Consider the following 13,162-nt stretch of genomic DNA (forward strand, 5'->3'; position numbering starts at 1 on the left):
GTCAGGAGTCAGTCTCAGAATAAAGAACAAACTACTTAGGACTGACATGAGGAGGGGTTTCTTCACTCGGACAGTGGTGAGCCTTCGGAATTCTTTGTTCGAGGGGGCTGTGGAAACCTAGTCATTGAGAAGGTTCAAGGTTGAGGCCAACATGAAACTACTGACATTAAAAAATACAGGGAAAGTGGCATCAAGACAGATGATCAGCTACTATCTAGTGACCCAACAGGCTTGATTCATGGCGTCATCTTCTTCTGCTACAATGTTCTGATACATTGTTCCATTAAAGTATCCACTGAATAGTCCCAGCCAGGCAGTGTACTGTGAGACCATGATCATTAAAGTAGACTTCAATAGCACCCACACTTTGAGTTGAAAAATAAGGAGCTTGGAGTACTGGGAGAATCACAAATCAGGATGAAGGATTAGAAGTTCTCAAATAGAGCTGACACATCCTCTGAGCGTGTTTAATCAGCAGTAAACAACAACTGCGCTGTTAGGAGGCAGTGTGCAGGAAGCAGGTTTCCTCAGGAATGAAGCATAAATGCAAATCTCCATATATTAGCTCAAGTCTTAGACCTATGGTTTGCTTAGTTTGCCTTCTATCACTTTTTGCTGGAGGTTAAACAATTTGCTTTTATATAGCGCCTTTAAAGTAGTAAAAGTGACAGAAAATTTTGGTTGGTCTTAAAGGCAAGGCAGAGGGAGAGCGAGCGAGCGGTTGGGAGTAATCACAGACGTAGGAACCAGACCAAACGCTTAGGCAAGAGGGGTCCAGCAAACTAACAGTTGAAGGGATGGTGTGCAAGCTACAGAGATAGGAGGGGCATGTCCATTAAGGGATTTAAAAACAAAGAATTTAAAACTAGGGTAATGTCTGTCCAGCAGTCAGTGCAGTTCAATGAGCTTTACAGATGCGGCACAAGTTACAGATAATTTCTAGTTTACAGGGTGAGAGTCATGAGGATCATTGAACGTATGGGGATAGTCGAGACTGGCTGTGGATGAGCTGTAGCAGGGTGGAGCAATCTCACTGACATATTGCTCTAAAGGATGGGGACAGCAAAGTGTGAATGTCACCCTCTAATAACCTCCCTCGATGGGACATTTCTTATCAGATCATGCTACAGCTTTTATTCTCTCAAGCTTCGTATCATCAGAACAGGTTTACATACAGGTCACCCTGGGGGTCTCACTTCACAACAATGAAAGCCGTGCAGTGCGTACACATGGCTCAATACTTCAGCATGAATGGGGCTGGATGCCAGTCAGCCCCAAATTACAGATGACGGGTTTTCTCACTGGGTTTACAGCACAGGATCAGACCATTTCATCTAATGCGGCACAGCAGCCTCCTCCCATCCATGTGCCACTCATCCTCTCAGCATGTCCTTCTACTTTTTTCTCGACTTACATAGTTCTCCCTTGAATGAGACAACAGTAATCATTTCATCCACACCTTTTGGTACTGAGCTTCAACAGCTAACACTCTTAAAAGCAGAGATTCAATAGATTGGGCCTATACTCATTTGAGTTTAGCAGAATGAGTTTCAACCTTATTGAAACATACAAGAAACACAGAGATAATGAGAGCTGCCGATGCCAGAGTCAGAGATAACACAGTGTGGAGCTGGAGGAACACAGCAGGCCGGGCAGCATCAGAGGAGCAGGAAAGTTGACGTTTCAGGTTTGGAATCACAAGAGACTTGACAGGGTAGATGCAAGGAGGTTGTTTCACCTTGTGGGAGAGTCTAGGACCAGAGGCCATCATCTCAGAGTAAGGGATCACCCAGTTGGGACAGATGAGAATTCCTTTCTGTTAGAGGGCAGTAAACCTGTGGAATTCTTTACATGGGTCATCAAGTAGATTCAAGGCTGAGAGAGATTTTTGATTGGTAAGTAAACAAAGAGTTATAGGGAAAAGATAGGAAAGTAGAGTTGAGGATTAATCAGATCAACCATGATGTAATTGAATGGGTAGAGCATACTCAATGGGCTGAATGGCCTACCTCTACATGTTATGATCTAACCACTCATTGGATAAAGAGGTTTTTATCCTAAATTCCTGACTGGATTGATTACTGATGATCTTGAATTTTTCACTGCGGTCTTCTCTCGCCAAGTGGAAATTTCATCTTTCTATCGACTCTGACTGCTGCTATTTTGTTTCAGCTTAGAAAAGATGCCAGATCATTGCTTTGAAGAGCAGGTCAGCCCTGACGACCGCTTATTTCTCAGTCAACATCACGGGAGGTTGCTATACACAACCGGCTAATGCATATAGTGAGCAAAGAAAAGACAGCCAGAATGATCATGAGCAACAGAGCATGAGCACAGGTGAACACAAGCGTGAGAGGCATGAGGGGAAGCAAATGGAAGAGTAAAAAGAAAAGCAAGGGTTTAAGGATGGTGGCTTTGACAGATCCATCACACAGTCACTGCCCTGACACAGCATGAAATCTCAAGCTGCAATTTCAGAATTTCCAAGTTAGTCAGTGCTCATATTAAATCCTGAAATTGTGGTCAGACTCAAAGCTGCGCAATTGGTGACAGCTGCCTGGTTCACCATCGAAAGTCCCCCAAAAGGTGACAGGGAAGGAAGGAGAAAACATGAGGGTCATGATGGAATCAAAATTGCAAAACCAAGGTTTTGAAAGTCTGAATAAAACCAAGTAAAAGACATGCAGATTTACCAGATCCCAGGAGAGACGAGAGGAGGTGGGAAGCCTCAACGCTGCTCATGTGTCGTACAGGTGGAGAGGCTGCAAGGTGCCATTCCTAGAGAGGGGGAGGAGGGAGAAGCCTAGGACTAAATGTAACTATGAGAATAAAAAATAAGTTCCACAGAAGATTACATTTCTGCAAGGCCAGTAGCCAAGAGTAGGTTGAAGAGACAGACAGACACAGGCTGAGGGGAAGGGGTGGAGGGAGGGCAGTGATTCAGAGAGGTCTCAAACAGAATTTTTCTAGCAATTACTGCCACAAAGGAAACAGCATTTAGCCCCATTTCAGGAATCAGGTTTGAATAGCAAGGGGGGGGCACAATTACTACTTTACTATTACTCTCTTCACCACTCCCACTGCCCATCACTTTATGCATTACAGAAATTTGGTCTGGAAAATTAAGATTCAGAGAGAAACCCACCAAAGTCAGGCACCTGACCTATGCCTGGCTTCAGCACAAGGTGCGCTCTCCTCCCTCCAGACTGAATCAGCTCGATGGCTCGTTTGTGTGTGATCCCTTGAGTAGATTCACCATTAATCTCAACAATTTGGTCACCAACCTGCAAGAGAAGGAGGACACAAAATAATCACATCTCAGGCTGTGGTGGCTGAGGGCTGTTGAGGAAGAAAAAGGGAGTGGCATCAAGGGAACAGCGGGGCAGCTCAGTATGAGGTGGGGACATGGAGAATGGAGGACTGTAGGCGCAGGGTGTGCTGCAAGCTTCCTATTCCTGCATCTTAAAAAAAGACGAACACTCATTTTACACAGTTAGGTGATGTCCTTTATGCCATCTTCCTCATGTCTCCTTACACCAAACTCCATCTTTGCTCGTGACAAAAGGCAGCATTCGCTGCAAAGTATGATCTGCTCTCTTTCCTCTGCCCCACAGTAACATCACCTCAATGAATGGGCTACCATAAAATGCCACTGACACAAAGCTTAGCAAGTGACAGGATGCCCCCCTCCATTACCAGGTGAGATTAACAAGGGGCACTTACATGGATTCTGCCATCGAGCAATGCAGCACCACCTTCGGCCAGACGGAGGATAAACAGACCCATGTTGTATTCCTTGCCTCCACGAACACTGAAACCAAATCCTCGGGGACCCCTCTCCAGTTCCACAGAGAAGCAATCAGGGTTCTATTTGAAAACGTGCATAAAAGGTTAGAGAGAGAAGGAAAACAAACAAGACCTTGAAACCCTGGAGCACGAGTAATTCACAGCGTGGTATAGTGTAGCTAAAACACAGACTAAAAAACCCTCAGAGCATGGCTACCACTGGCACTAATTCTTCATTAGACCATCTCAGAGGGCAGTAACAAGTCAACCACCTCAGACAAGAGGCAGGAATTGCACATAAGCTAAGTAGGCAAGGTCAGCGGATTTCCTTCCTTTAAAAATTAGGGAACCAGCGCATTTTATAACAATCTGACAGCCTCATAATCATTAACAATGTGATTTAAAGAGGAAAAACTTTCAGAAGTGAAAATAAATTCTTAGAAGTGCTGAGGATTTGAACTTAATGTTCTGAATTATTGTTCCAGTGCTATCAAGCCCTCTTTACAACTACAATATAGTTAAAATAGAATGAGTTGACAAGGTGGCCCTTCAGCCCATATTGCTGTGCTATCTTTCTCGGCATGTCAGTCAATTAGAGTTGCTCCTCTGCTCTTGCCCCTTGAGGGGAAAAAAAAACTCCAAGTATTTATCCACATTCCTTTTGAAAATTATTCCACATGCACCACGTTCCAGATCACGATGACTCATGACATGCTTTTTAACCAATTTCACGACTTCTGGCTTCTCCCCCAGTGACAGCAGCTTCCCTTTCCTTTCATTCTGTAAAAATAACTTCATGATTTGAACATTCTCTGAAAATCCCTTGAACGTCTCTCTTCCACAGGGAACCATGCAAACTTCTCCAGAGTCCGTTCTCCCGTCAAATAAAATCTCCTCTGCACCCTCTCCAAAGTGCGACATCATTCCGAAAGTATGGAGCCAAGAATTACCCCAATACTCCAAACAGGATCGAACCAGGGATTTATGAATTTATGTAACTTCCTTGCTTCAGAATCTTTCTTTGGGGAGTTTCACTGAGGAATCACATTTACACAGTGCAAAATAAAGGATTCCAAGGTTTGAATATACTAACAGTGGTGAATTCATAGAATCCCTACAATAGGGAATCAAGCCATTCGGTCCATTGAGTCCACATTGACTGAGTATCTCCCACCCTGACCCACTCTGCTATTCTATCCGTGTAGCCCTGTTTTTCTCATGACCAATCCATCTAACCTGCACAACTTTGGACTGGAGGAAACTGGAGCACCAGGATGAAGCCCATGCAGAATTGGGGAGAATCTGCAAACTCCACAGCAACAACGGGCTGAAGGGCCACCTTATGAACTCATTCTATTTTAAACTATACTGTAGTTGTAAAGAGGGCTTGATAACACAGACAGTCGCCCAAGGGTGGAATTGAACCCAGGTCCCTAGCACCATGAGGCAGCAGGGCTAACCACCGAGACAAAGTGCTGCCCAGATGATGCCGTCTGTATTCTGAACAGAAAAGCTTGGGGAGTTGCAGGTAATGGGATTTGGAAGAAAAACTTCATATTAGAAAGGCCTCAAACACTGAACCAAAACTTCCGTGTTCACCTGCATGACAGTAAAAGAGCCAGTTTCAGCCATACCTGGGAGAGTCTGCTGCCGGCAGCCCATGTCTCTCTGTCGGGTGTGGACTGATGGTACTGCTCAGACGGAGTCTGTCTGTAGTCCAGAGGTGGAGGAGGTTTCACATAGTCACAACATGTAGACTGTCCACTGCTCTTTTCATCTCCATCTGACTTACTGTTAAACAGAGAGTTTAATGAGCCAGGAGGGCCCTCCTTTCCCACACACATTTACCACAACAATAATTTCCTACTTTCTGCCTCCCACGATGCAGAATTTATTGCCAGGAAATGGAAAGAACAATCGCAGAGGCTTTAGAGGTAAGCCTCATTTACTCAATGCTTGCTTCACTTAAAGAAGGCCTTTCTCCCATCACCATCCCCCTCACGCATCCACAATACTTCCCCACCAAACTGTTTCCTCTTCCTGGCCTTTGCCATCACCCAGTTGGAACATCCTTACGGCCACCTTGTGCTCTCACCTGTTGTCAGCTACTGGACTGGCCAATGCTGGGGTCCGCACCATGGGTTTGTGCTGCAGGGCTGGGCTCTGTCTCGCCGAGCTGTCTCCTGATGGGGGGCCAGTCACATCTCAAAGGAAAGATAAAAGTCAACAAGTTAAATGACTGTCAGCTCGTGTGAGCTCACCACCCCATAACTACAGGAGGCAGCTATCAAGAGCTTATACACCTAACAGGAAAGGTGAGAGATTGGTCGATGAAAAGCCCCACATCTTAAACCCAGGTTAGAATCCAAGGAACAAGGGACAAGGGACAAGGACTTCTCTCAGCAGAAGGGTATTAATTCTCAACAAGCTGCATTGCATTGCACACCCAAACTTCATTCTGGTGGCTCATCAGGTTAAGGCAACAGTTTGTCACCTCAGGAACCTGAGTCCAGTCCCACTGCAAATGAAGGGGTGCCTCCTCTGTCTGGTTCCAAGGGTCCCATGAAGACCCCTCAATCCAGTTTTTACCAGCAGAAAACTTTTCATTTTAAGTTAATGAGAATGGTGGCAATGCATGGCATCTAGACAATGTTGTTTACTCCCCAGACACCAAAACATCCCTCAAAACCTGAGGAGCATCATAAAACACTAGCTTTGCAAACTGCAATGATTACATTGCGTGGGGAAAAGCAATGCAGGTCACAATGGCTCAGCAAGACTCCCTTCAAAAGGATAACATTGGCACAAGCACTGACAGAGCTGTAAGCCACACCCAGCTTCTGCCAACCATAACTAAAGAGCAAGCAAACAACTATTGTGTCTAAGGTTCAAGTAACATCACATGATCCTGATAACCACAGAAACCAGTTACAATCAGACCTGCAACTGTAACTTAGTCCTTGGAATCCAACCCTAAAATCTTACCAAATGTTTTCCAATGTTTATTTACAATTAAATTTATTTCAAGTTTACAGTTCTCACCAAATTAAAACATCCAGATTATATTCTCTTGTTATGAAAGATTATGTAACAAAGGTGATTCTTTCTAGCATTAGTTATCAATAAATCAATGATCCAGGTCCAAAACCCAAAAGGAACTCAGTCCCATGCATTTGGACATTTCCTATTCACTGATGTGACCCGTTTCAATTACATGGAGTGTGGGTTTCAGGGAAGGTACTTTGTGCTGTCATTTCACTGGTGAATGGCTTTTAAATCACCGCCCGAGATGCAATGGCTGATACTTGCAGAATAACCGAGACCTGCAACTTAAACTGCTGCTCTTGAGGCTGCATGTCACACATATCACAAGGATCACTGAAGGCCACAGATCATCTTAAAGTATATGTGCCTTGCAACTTCTGGATGAGTACCTTCTTCAGGAGTGACTGTGAGGGTGACCGTCTGACCCGCGTCCTTAATCAGCTGCACAATGTCGTGGTGGGGCATCTGGACAATAGACTGGCCATTCACGGCCGAGATCCTGTCTGTCACCTTCAGCTTCCCACAGCGATCAGCCGGACTCCCCTCAATGATGCGGCCAATTTTATGCGGCACTGCTGTGGAGAAAGCAGTAACAGGAGAGGGTTAATGAGATTAGGAGCACTGATTTAGGGGCCCAAAATAAGGGGTAAAGCCATCAGGGGTTTGGTGGGGGGTGGGAGACCTGCCAGGATTGCACTGGCATAATTGAGTTTAGAGGTATCAAAGACAGGACTGTATTTCTGTTGCTGCTCAGTTAGTAAGACAAATCATGTGGTTGACCGACAGTGTGAGAGAGCTACATTAACATTACATATCTCCATTTGGGTTTCAATCATCCGCAGTTGGGTGCCAGCAACCGTTATAGTGAATATTACCTGTTCTGTTTTGGTTATTTTTATTCTGATTAGTTTAAGGCTGTTCAGGTCAGAGGGGTGGCCATGGTTATCTGCATGGGGCCCAGTTATGCCCGTATCTTTGTGGGGCACATGGAACATTTCCTATTCCAGTCATATTCCGGCCCCCACCCACAACTTTCTCCAATATATTGGAAATATGATCAGAGCTGCTTTCCTCTCATCCAAAATCGAGAAAGTTTCACAAATTTGCTTCCAATTTTCACCTCGCCCTCACCTTTACCTGGTCCATCTGACTCCTCCCATCCTCGACACCTGTTTCCATTTCCAGGGATAGACTGGCCACAAATTTCCACCACAAACACTCCAACTCCAATAGTTACCTTGATTATACAACCTTACACACTGCTTCCTGTAAAGACTCCATTCCATTGTCCCAGTTTCCATCACATCTGTTCTAGTGATGCCAACATAGACAAGGATGCCTCCAAAAACGCCCACCTTCCTCAACCGCGGATTCCCCAGCACCATTGATGACAGGGTCTTTAGCCGGGTCTGGCCTATCTCCTGCACGTCAGCCTCGCCTCTTCTCTTCCCTCCTACAATAGCTACAGGGTCCTCCCTGTCCTCACCTACCATGCCACCAACATCCACATCCAGAGGATCATTAGCTGCCATTTCTGACACCCCCAGAGAGATATTCACCTCTCCTCCCTTTCCAGTCTTCCACAAGGACCATTGCCTCTGGGAGACACTGGTTCACTCCTCCCTCACGCACTAATCTAAACCCCCCATCGCCCAAACCCCCAGAAACGCAGCCCCATGCCACTTCCTCCTGCAAGTACAGAAAGTGTAACACCTGTCCATTTACTTCCTCGCTCCTCAATATCCAAGTGCCCAAACGCATCTTCAATATGAAGCAGTGCTTTACTTGCACATCCCACAATCTAGTCTGCTACATTCGCTGCTCACAACGTGCTCTTCTCTACATTTGGGAAACAAAATGCAGACTGGGTGGCCACTATGCAGAAAACCTACATTCTGTCTGCAAAAAAAAAAAAAAGACCCTGAGCTTCCAGTTGCCTGCTACTTCAACACATCTTGTTCCCTGGCCAACATCTCGGTCTCAGGCTTGCTGCAGTGTTCCAGCGAAGCTCAGTGCAAACTGCGAGAGCAGCAGCTTGTTTTCAGCTTAGGAACTCTACAGCCCTCTGGACTCAATGTCAGGTTCAACAATATTCGAGCTTGAGGCACCTTCTCCAATGTCCTTACCCCAATACCCACACAACAGGCCTTATCACATGGTCTGCTTTTACACACTACCATTGTTAGCCACTAACAGTCCCTATTAGCCATTCATCCTGCTAGGCCATCGAAACCCACTCTTTTGTCTGTCCAACTGTCCTTTTCTCTCCATGGACTCCACCTATTGTTTACCAATTACCTGCACCCCCAACTCTATCTTCCGCACAAAAACCAACATTTTCCAAGCTACCATCAGTTCTGAATGGTCACTGGACTAAAATGTTAACTCTCTTTCCATCTCCACAGTTGCTGCCAGACCTGCTGAGCTTTTCCAGCTACTTCTGTTTTTGTTGTTGACGCCAAGGCTGTTGTTCCTTTGGTGTATGTATTTAGTCAAGATCTAGTTCAGTATTTTTAACCTTCACTCATACAAATACATCTGCAGATGGTGGGCATCTTTCCTCTTTGAAGAATTTTGTTAATTCAATATCTGATGGCCAGGGGACTTGCTTGCTATGCCCCAAATGTCCTCCAAGTAGGGAGAAGCTGCAGTGAGTTTCTGGTTCCTTGTCATTCCCCACACAAACGTGGGGGTAGTAAAACCTGAGTTGCAGGGTGGGGGAATAAAACAATTTTACAAGGATGGGGACAGGGCAGGAGTTGCGGATGTTGAATGGTCTTGACAAGGTGTGCATGGAAAGGATGTTTCCTCTTGTGAGTTAGCTCAAAACTAGTGAACAGTGTGTTAAAATTAGGGATCATACTTTCAAGACAGATCAGCAGAATGTTTTCTTACAGGTCTGTGCAACTTTGGAATAGCTGACTTCAGCGGTAGAAGAGGCGTATTTTAAGAGGTGGAATTAAACTGATTCCTCTCCCATCAATTAAGAACATTAGAAATAGATGGGAATCCTGAACACAAACAGATAAGGCATCATCTTATTGAATCGCAGACCAAGATAAAGGGACTGAATGATCTGTTCTGAATTCAGATGTTCAAAATGAATGATCATGAAGAGAACTTTTGGATTTATCACTGCTGTGTTGTTGGAATCTTTATGCAGGAAGTGTGACAGGACAACTGTTTTATCAACTATTATATAACCCAACAGTCATTTGCTGCTTTCAGTGCAGATTCCAGCATCTGCCATAATTTGCTCTTACAGCGATTTAACTAATCTGCAGCTATCTCCTTAGATGTAGATGAGGTTGTGTGGGGAACAATGAACCATACAGATCATTTAGGTTCCTACACTTGATAATCCGCCACTGACGTCTGCTGGACAGGACTGGGTTTTCACTGCAATGCCTACATGCCCAAATAGCCAACGAGAGAATAGTTACAATTGCAAAAGAATGACATTAGACTAGCAGTCACTGCAGTGGAGTCCACAGCCCCCTGGGGCTGGCAGTGTCTGTCTCACTGGGCTGTGGGTTTCACAACCTATGGGATCCATACTCCAGACAAACAGACTGTGTGGGGGACCCCTAGCCCAGTGAGCTGCAAAGCCCAAAGAACTGATGCTATTTTGTGCTGAACAGATCTGTCTAGGCCTGCACCATCCTGACTGCCTGTCTCCCTTAGCAACCACCTTACTCACCCATGCTGGGGTGTCTATTCTTCGAGGTGATGATGACAAAGCCAAAACCCTCCGTCTCTTTCCGCTGTAGGACAATGTCATAGGATTGTGGGGACTCGGCTGGGGTGTGTCCCTGCAGAGGTTTGTTCGCAAGATCCGCGTGATTTATCCCAGAGGGACCATTCTCTGCAGCTTCAAAATTCTCATCCCGACCGGAGTCACGCTGGTCTTCTGTCACAAAAATAGGAGCGTTACTGAGAAGCTGGCCCGATCATAAGGAGTTTGAGACAAAGGCGAAAGCTTCCTTGGCTCTGGGCTACTACAATGCAGTCTGCATCTGACCAACGTGGTCAGCTCACTCACGAGTGAAAAGCCTTTTATGTCTACAATTCAATCTCAGGATACAGGCATCACTAATAAACATTTTGTTGAAGCGTACAGAGTAGGGCTGTACTAGTTCTTTAGACTCTCTCCTCTGCTCTTTCCTCCAAAGTCCAGCAATCATTTCCCATTCATTTAATTATCCAGCCCCTTTTCAAAAATGTTTGTGTGCCTCTTTTAGTACCCTACTCTTAACTGCCTGCAAACAGCAATGAGTCTCATCCTCAAGTGCTGAGGGGAACCAGATTCTAGAATTTTATGGTTGGTGACCATAATGATTCTATTAATTTACAGCAGCACAGTGACAGCACTGGGGAGCAGGACTTGGCGGACCTCTCCTTCAGGCAGATCCTGAGCTGCGCAAACCCATGATTCAAACCCTTTGAGCTTTCGCCAACTAATTATGTGAGACTCACATCATTAAAAGTTAGTTGGATAGACTCATTCTGTCGAACGAAAGCCTTAAGTTGACCCTCACAATAGGGACACTTCTCCATGACGGGCAACAGCCTATTAGCACAATTGCTGGATTATTAATCCAGAGTTCCAAGCAATTTTCTGGGAACCCAATTTCAAATCCCACTGCAGCAAATGGTGGAATTTGAATTCAACAAGAACCTGGAATTAAGAATCTAATCATGACCTTGAATCCATTGTCAGTCATCAGAAAAATACCCATCGAGTTTGCTAATATCCTTTAGAGAAGAAAGCTGACATCCTTGCTGCATCGGGCCTACTTGTGACTCCAGACCCAGGACAACAGGTGCAACTCAGCTACCCTCTGGGCAATTAGGGATGGACACAAATGCTAGGCAGCCAGAAATGTTCTCATCCCATGAATGAATTTAAAAACAACTCCTGGGAACAAAGGGTTTTGAACAGGACCTGGCCACATTCACACCAACTGAGGACTAAAAGTGCAAACCAACTCACTCACCAGAGGGCAGCACCTTCCTCCTCACTGACAGCAGCACCTGGCCATTTCGAGTCGCATTTTGCATCAAGTCCAACACGAAGCGATGAGATCTCCCCTTGACCGATACGCCGTCGACACAAAGCAGCTCATCAGCTACACGAAGGCGGCCATCACGTTCCGCTGCCCCCAGGGGGATTATTGCTCCAATCAGAACCTGAAGTGGTGGTGGTGAGGGTGGGGATGGTTATGTTAGGTCAGGTTCTAACCTTGGTGATGGATATTTATTATTCAACAAGCAAGGTGTAAACAGACTGCAGCATCTGCCGACAGATTCTAACACACTAACCGAGAAAGCTCATCACAACAGCAGCAGTCACGCACTACTTCAGGTCCTTATTCCCTTGTGTCAATCTCACACTTAAATCACGCAATCCTTATTGTGTAGAATTTGTCACTGGATGAGCCAACTCACGAGTTACATAACAAGCGACTTAGGCAGTAACTGACTGGCTATGCCATTTGCTAACACACAGGAATGGAGGGCCTCAAGCTTGCTCTCTCATTCAGGTAGATGGCCAGACTGTATCTTAACTTCAGGTACACCTCGCAGTTCCTTATTGATAATAACCCCTGCCCCAACAAAAAATCCATCAGTCTCAATTTTGAGATTTTTAAATTGACCCTGACCCCCACCGCACCCCCCTCATACCCATAACCTTTTGGGGAAAAAGACTGTCAGACTTTCAGTACCCTGTCTGAGCTGACACCTTGAAGCTGGAGTCAGCCATTGAACAGGCACATCTATTAGGAAGGCAAATAGCATGTTGATGTTTAATACAAGGGAACTGGAGTTCAAGAATAAAGACGACTTGCCACATGCTAAGGAAGATGCTAAGGATCTTTGGTGAATTTCTGCAGTGCATCTTGTTGATAGTAGCAGTGTGCACCGCGTGTCAGTGATGGAGGGAGTGGATGCTTGGGGACGTGATGCCAATCAAGCGGGCTGCTTTGTCCTGGATGGTGTTAAACTGCTGGACTGCTGGAATTGCACCCATCCAAAAAAGTGGGGAGTATTTCATCACGCTCCTGGCTTGTGCCTTGCAAACAATGGACCAGCTTCAGGGAATCAGAAGGCGTGTATTGCAGTATTCCTAGCATCTGATCTGCTCTTGTAGCCACTACATTTAATTAGCGAGTCCAGCTGAGTTTCTGATCAATGGTGACCCCCAGGGTCTGGATAGTGAGGAAATGAGTGGCCACATCTCAGGATAATGGGATGATCATTTTGGACTGAGGTGAAGACAAACTTCTTCAAAGAACATTAGACATAGGAGTAGTAAGCCATTCATTTTCTC

The 13,162-nt window shown here is 45.4% G+C and overlaps 1 protein-coding gene across 8 annotated transcripts in view; it reads right to left on the bottom strand.

Annotated features, from left to right (window-relative positions):
* The window catches only part of magi3a (membrane associated guanylate kinase, WW and PDZ domain containing 3a), a 123,788-nt gene that overhangs the window by 4,088 nt on the left and 106,538 nt on the right, over positions 1 to 13,162 (bottom strand). For 4 of the 8 annotated variants that reach the window (XM_048553076.2, XM_048553074.2, XM_048553075.2 and 1 more), the window contains 7 exons: positions 11,829 to 12,021; positions 10,532 to 10,741; positions 7,221 to 7,406; positions 5,882 to 5,990; positions 5,421 to 5,577; positions 3,724 to 3,867; positions 3,146 to 3,284 (listed from right to left, as the gene is read on the bottom strand). In XM_048553076.2, the coding sequence (XP_048409033.2) occupies positions 3,146 to 3,284; positions 3,724 to 3,867; positions 5,421 to 5,577; positions 5,882 to 5,990; positions 7,221 to 7,406; positions 10,532 to 10,741; positions 11,829 to 12,021 (1,138 nt within the window). Of the gene's footprint in view, positions 1 to 2,693; positions 2,779 to 3,145; positions 3,285 to 3,723; positions 3,868 to 5,420; positions 5,578 to 5,881; positions 5,991 to 7,220; positions 7,407 to 10,531; positions 10,742 to 11,828; positions 12,022 to 13,162 lie in introns of all 8 variants that reach the window. The other 4 variants (XM_048553078.2, XM_048553072.2, XM_048553077.2 and 1 more) reach the window with 3 other exon arrangements.

The sequence above is a fragment of the Stegostoma tigrinum genome, chromosome 21 (genome assembly GCF_030684315.1).
Source record: "Stegostoma tigrinum isolate sSteTig4 chromosome 21, sSteTig4.hap1, whole genome shotgun sequence".
Taxonomy (NCBI): Eukaryota; Metazoa; Chordata; class Chondrichthyes; order Orectolobiformes; family Stegostomatidae; genus Stegostoma; species Stegostoma tigrinum.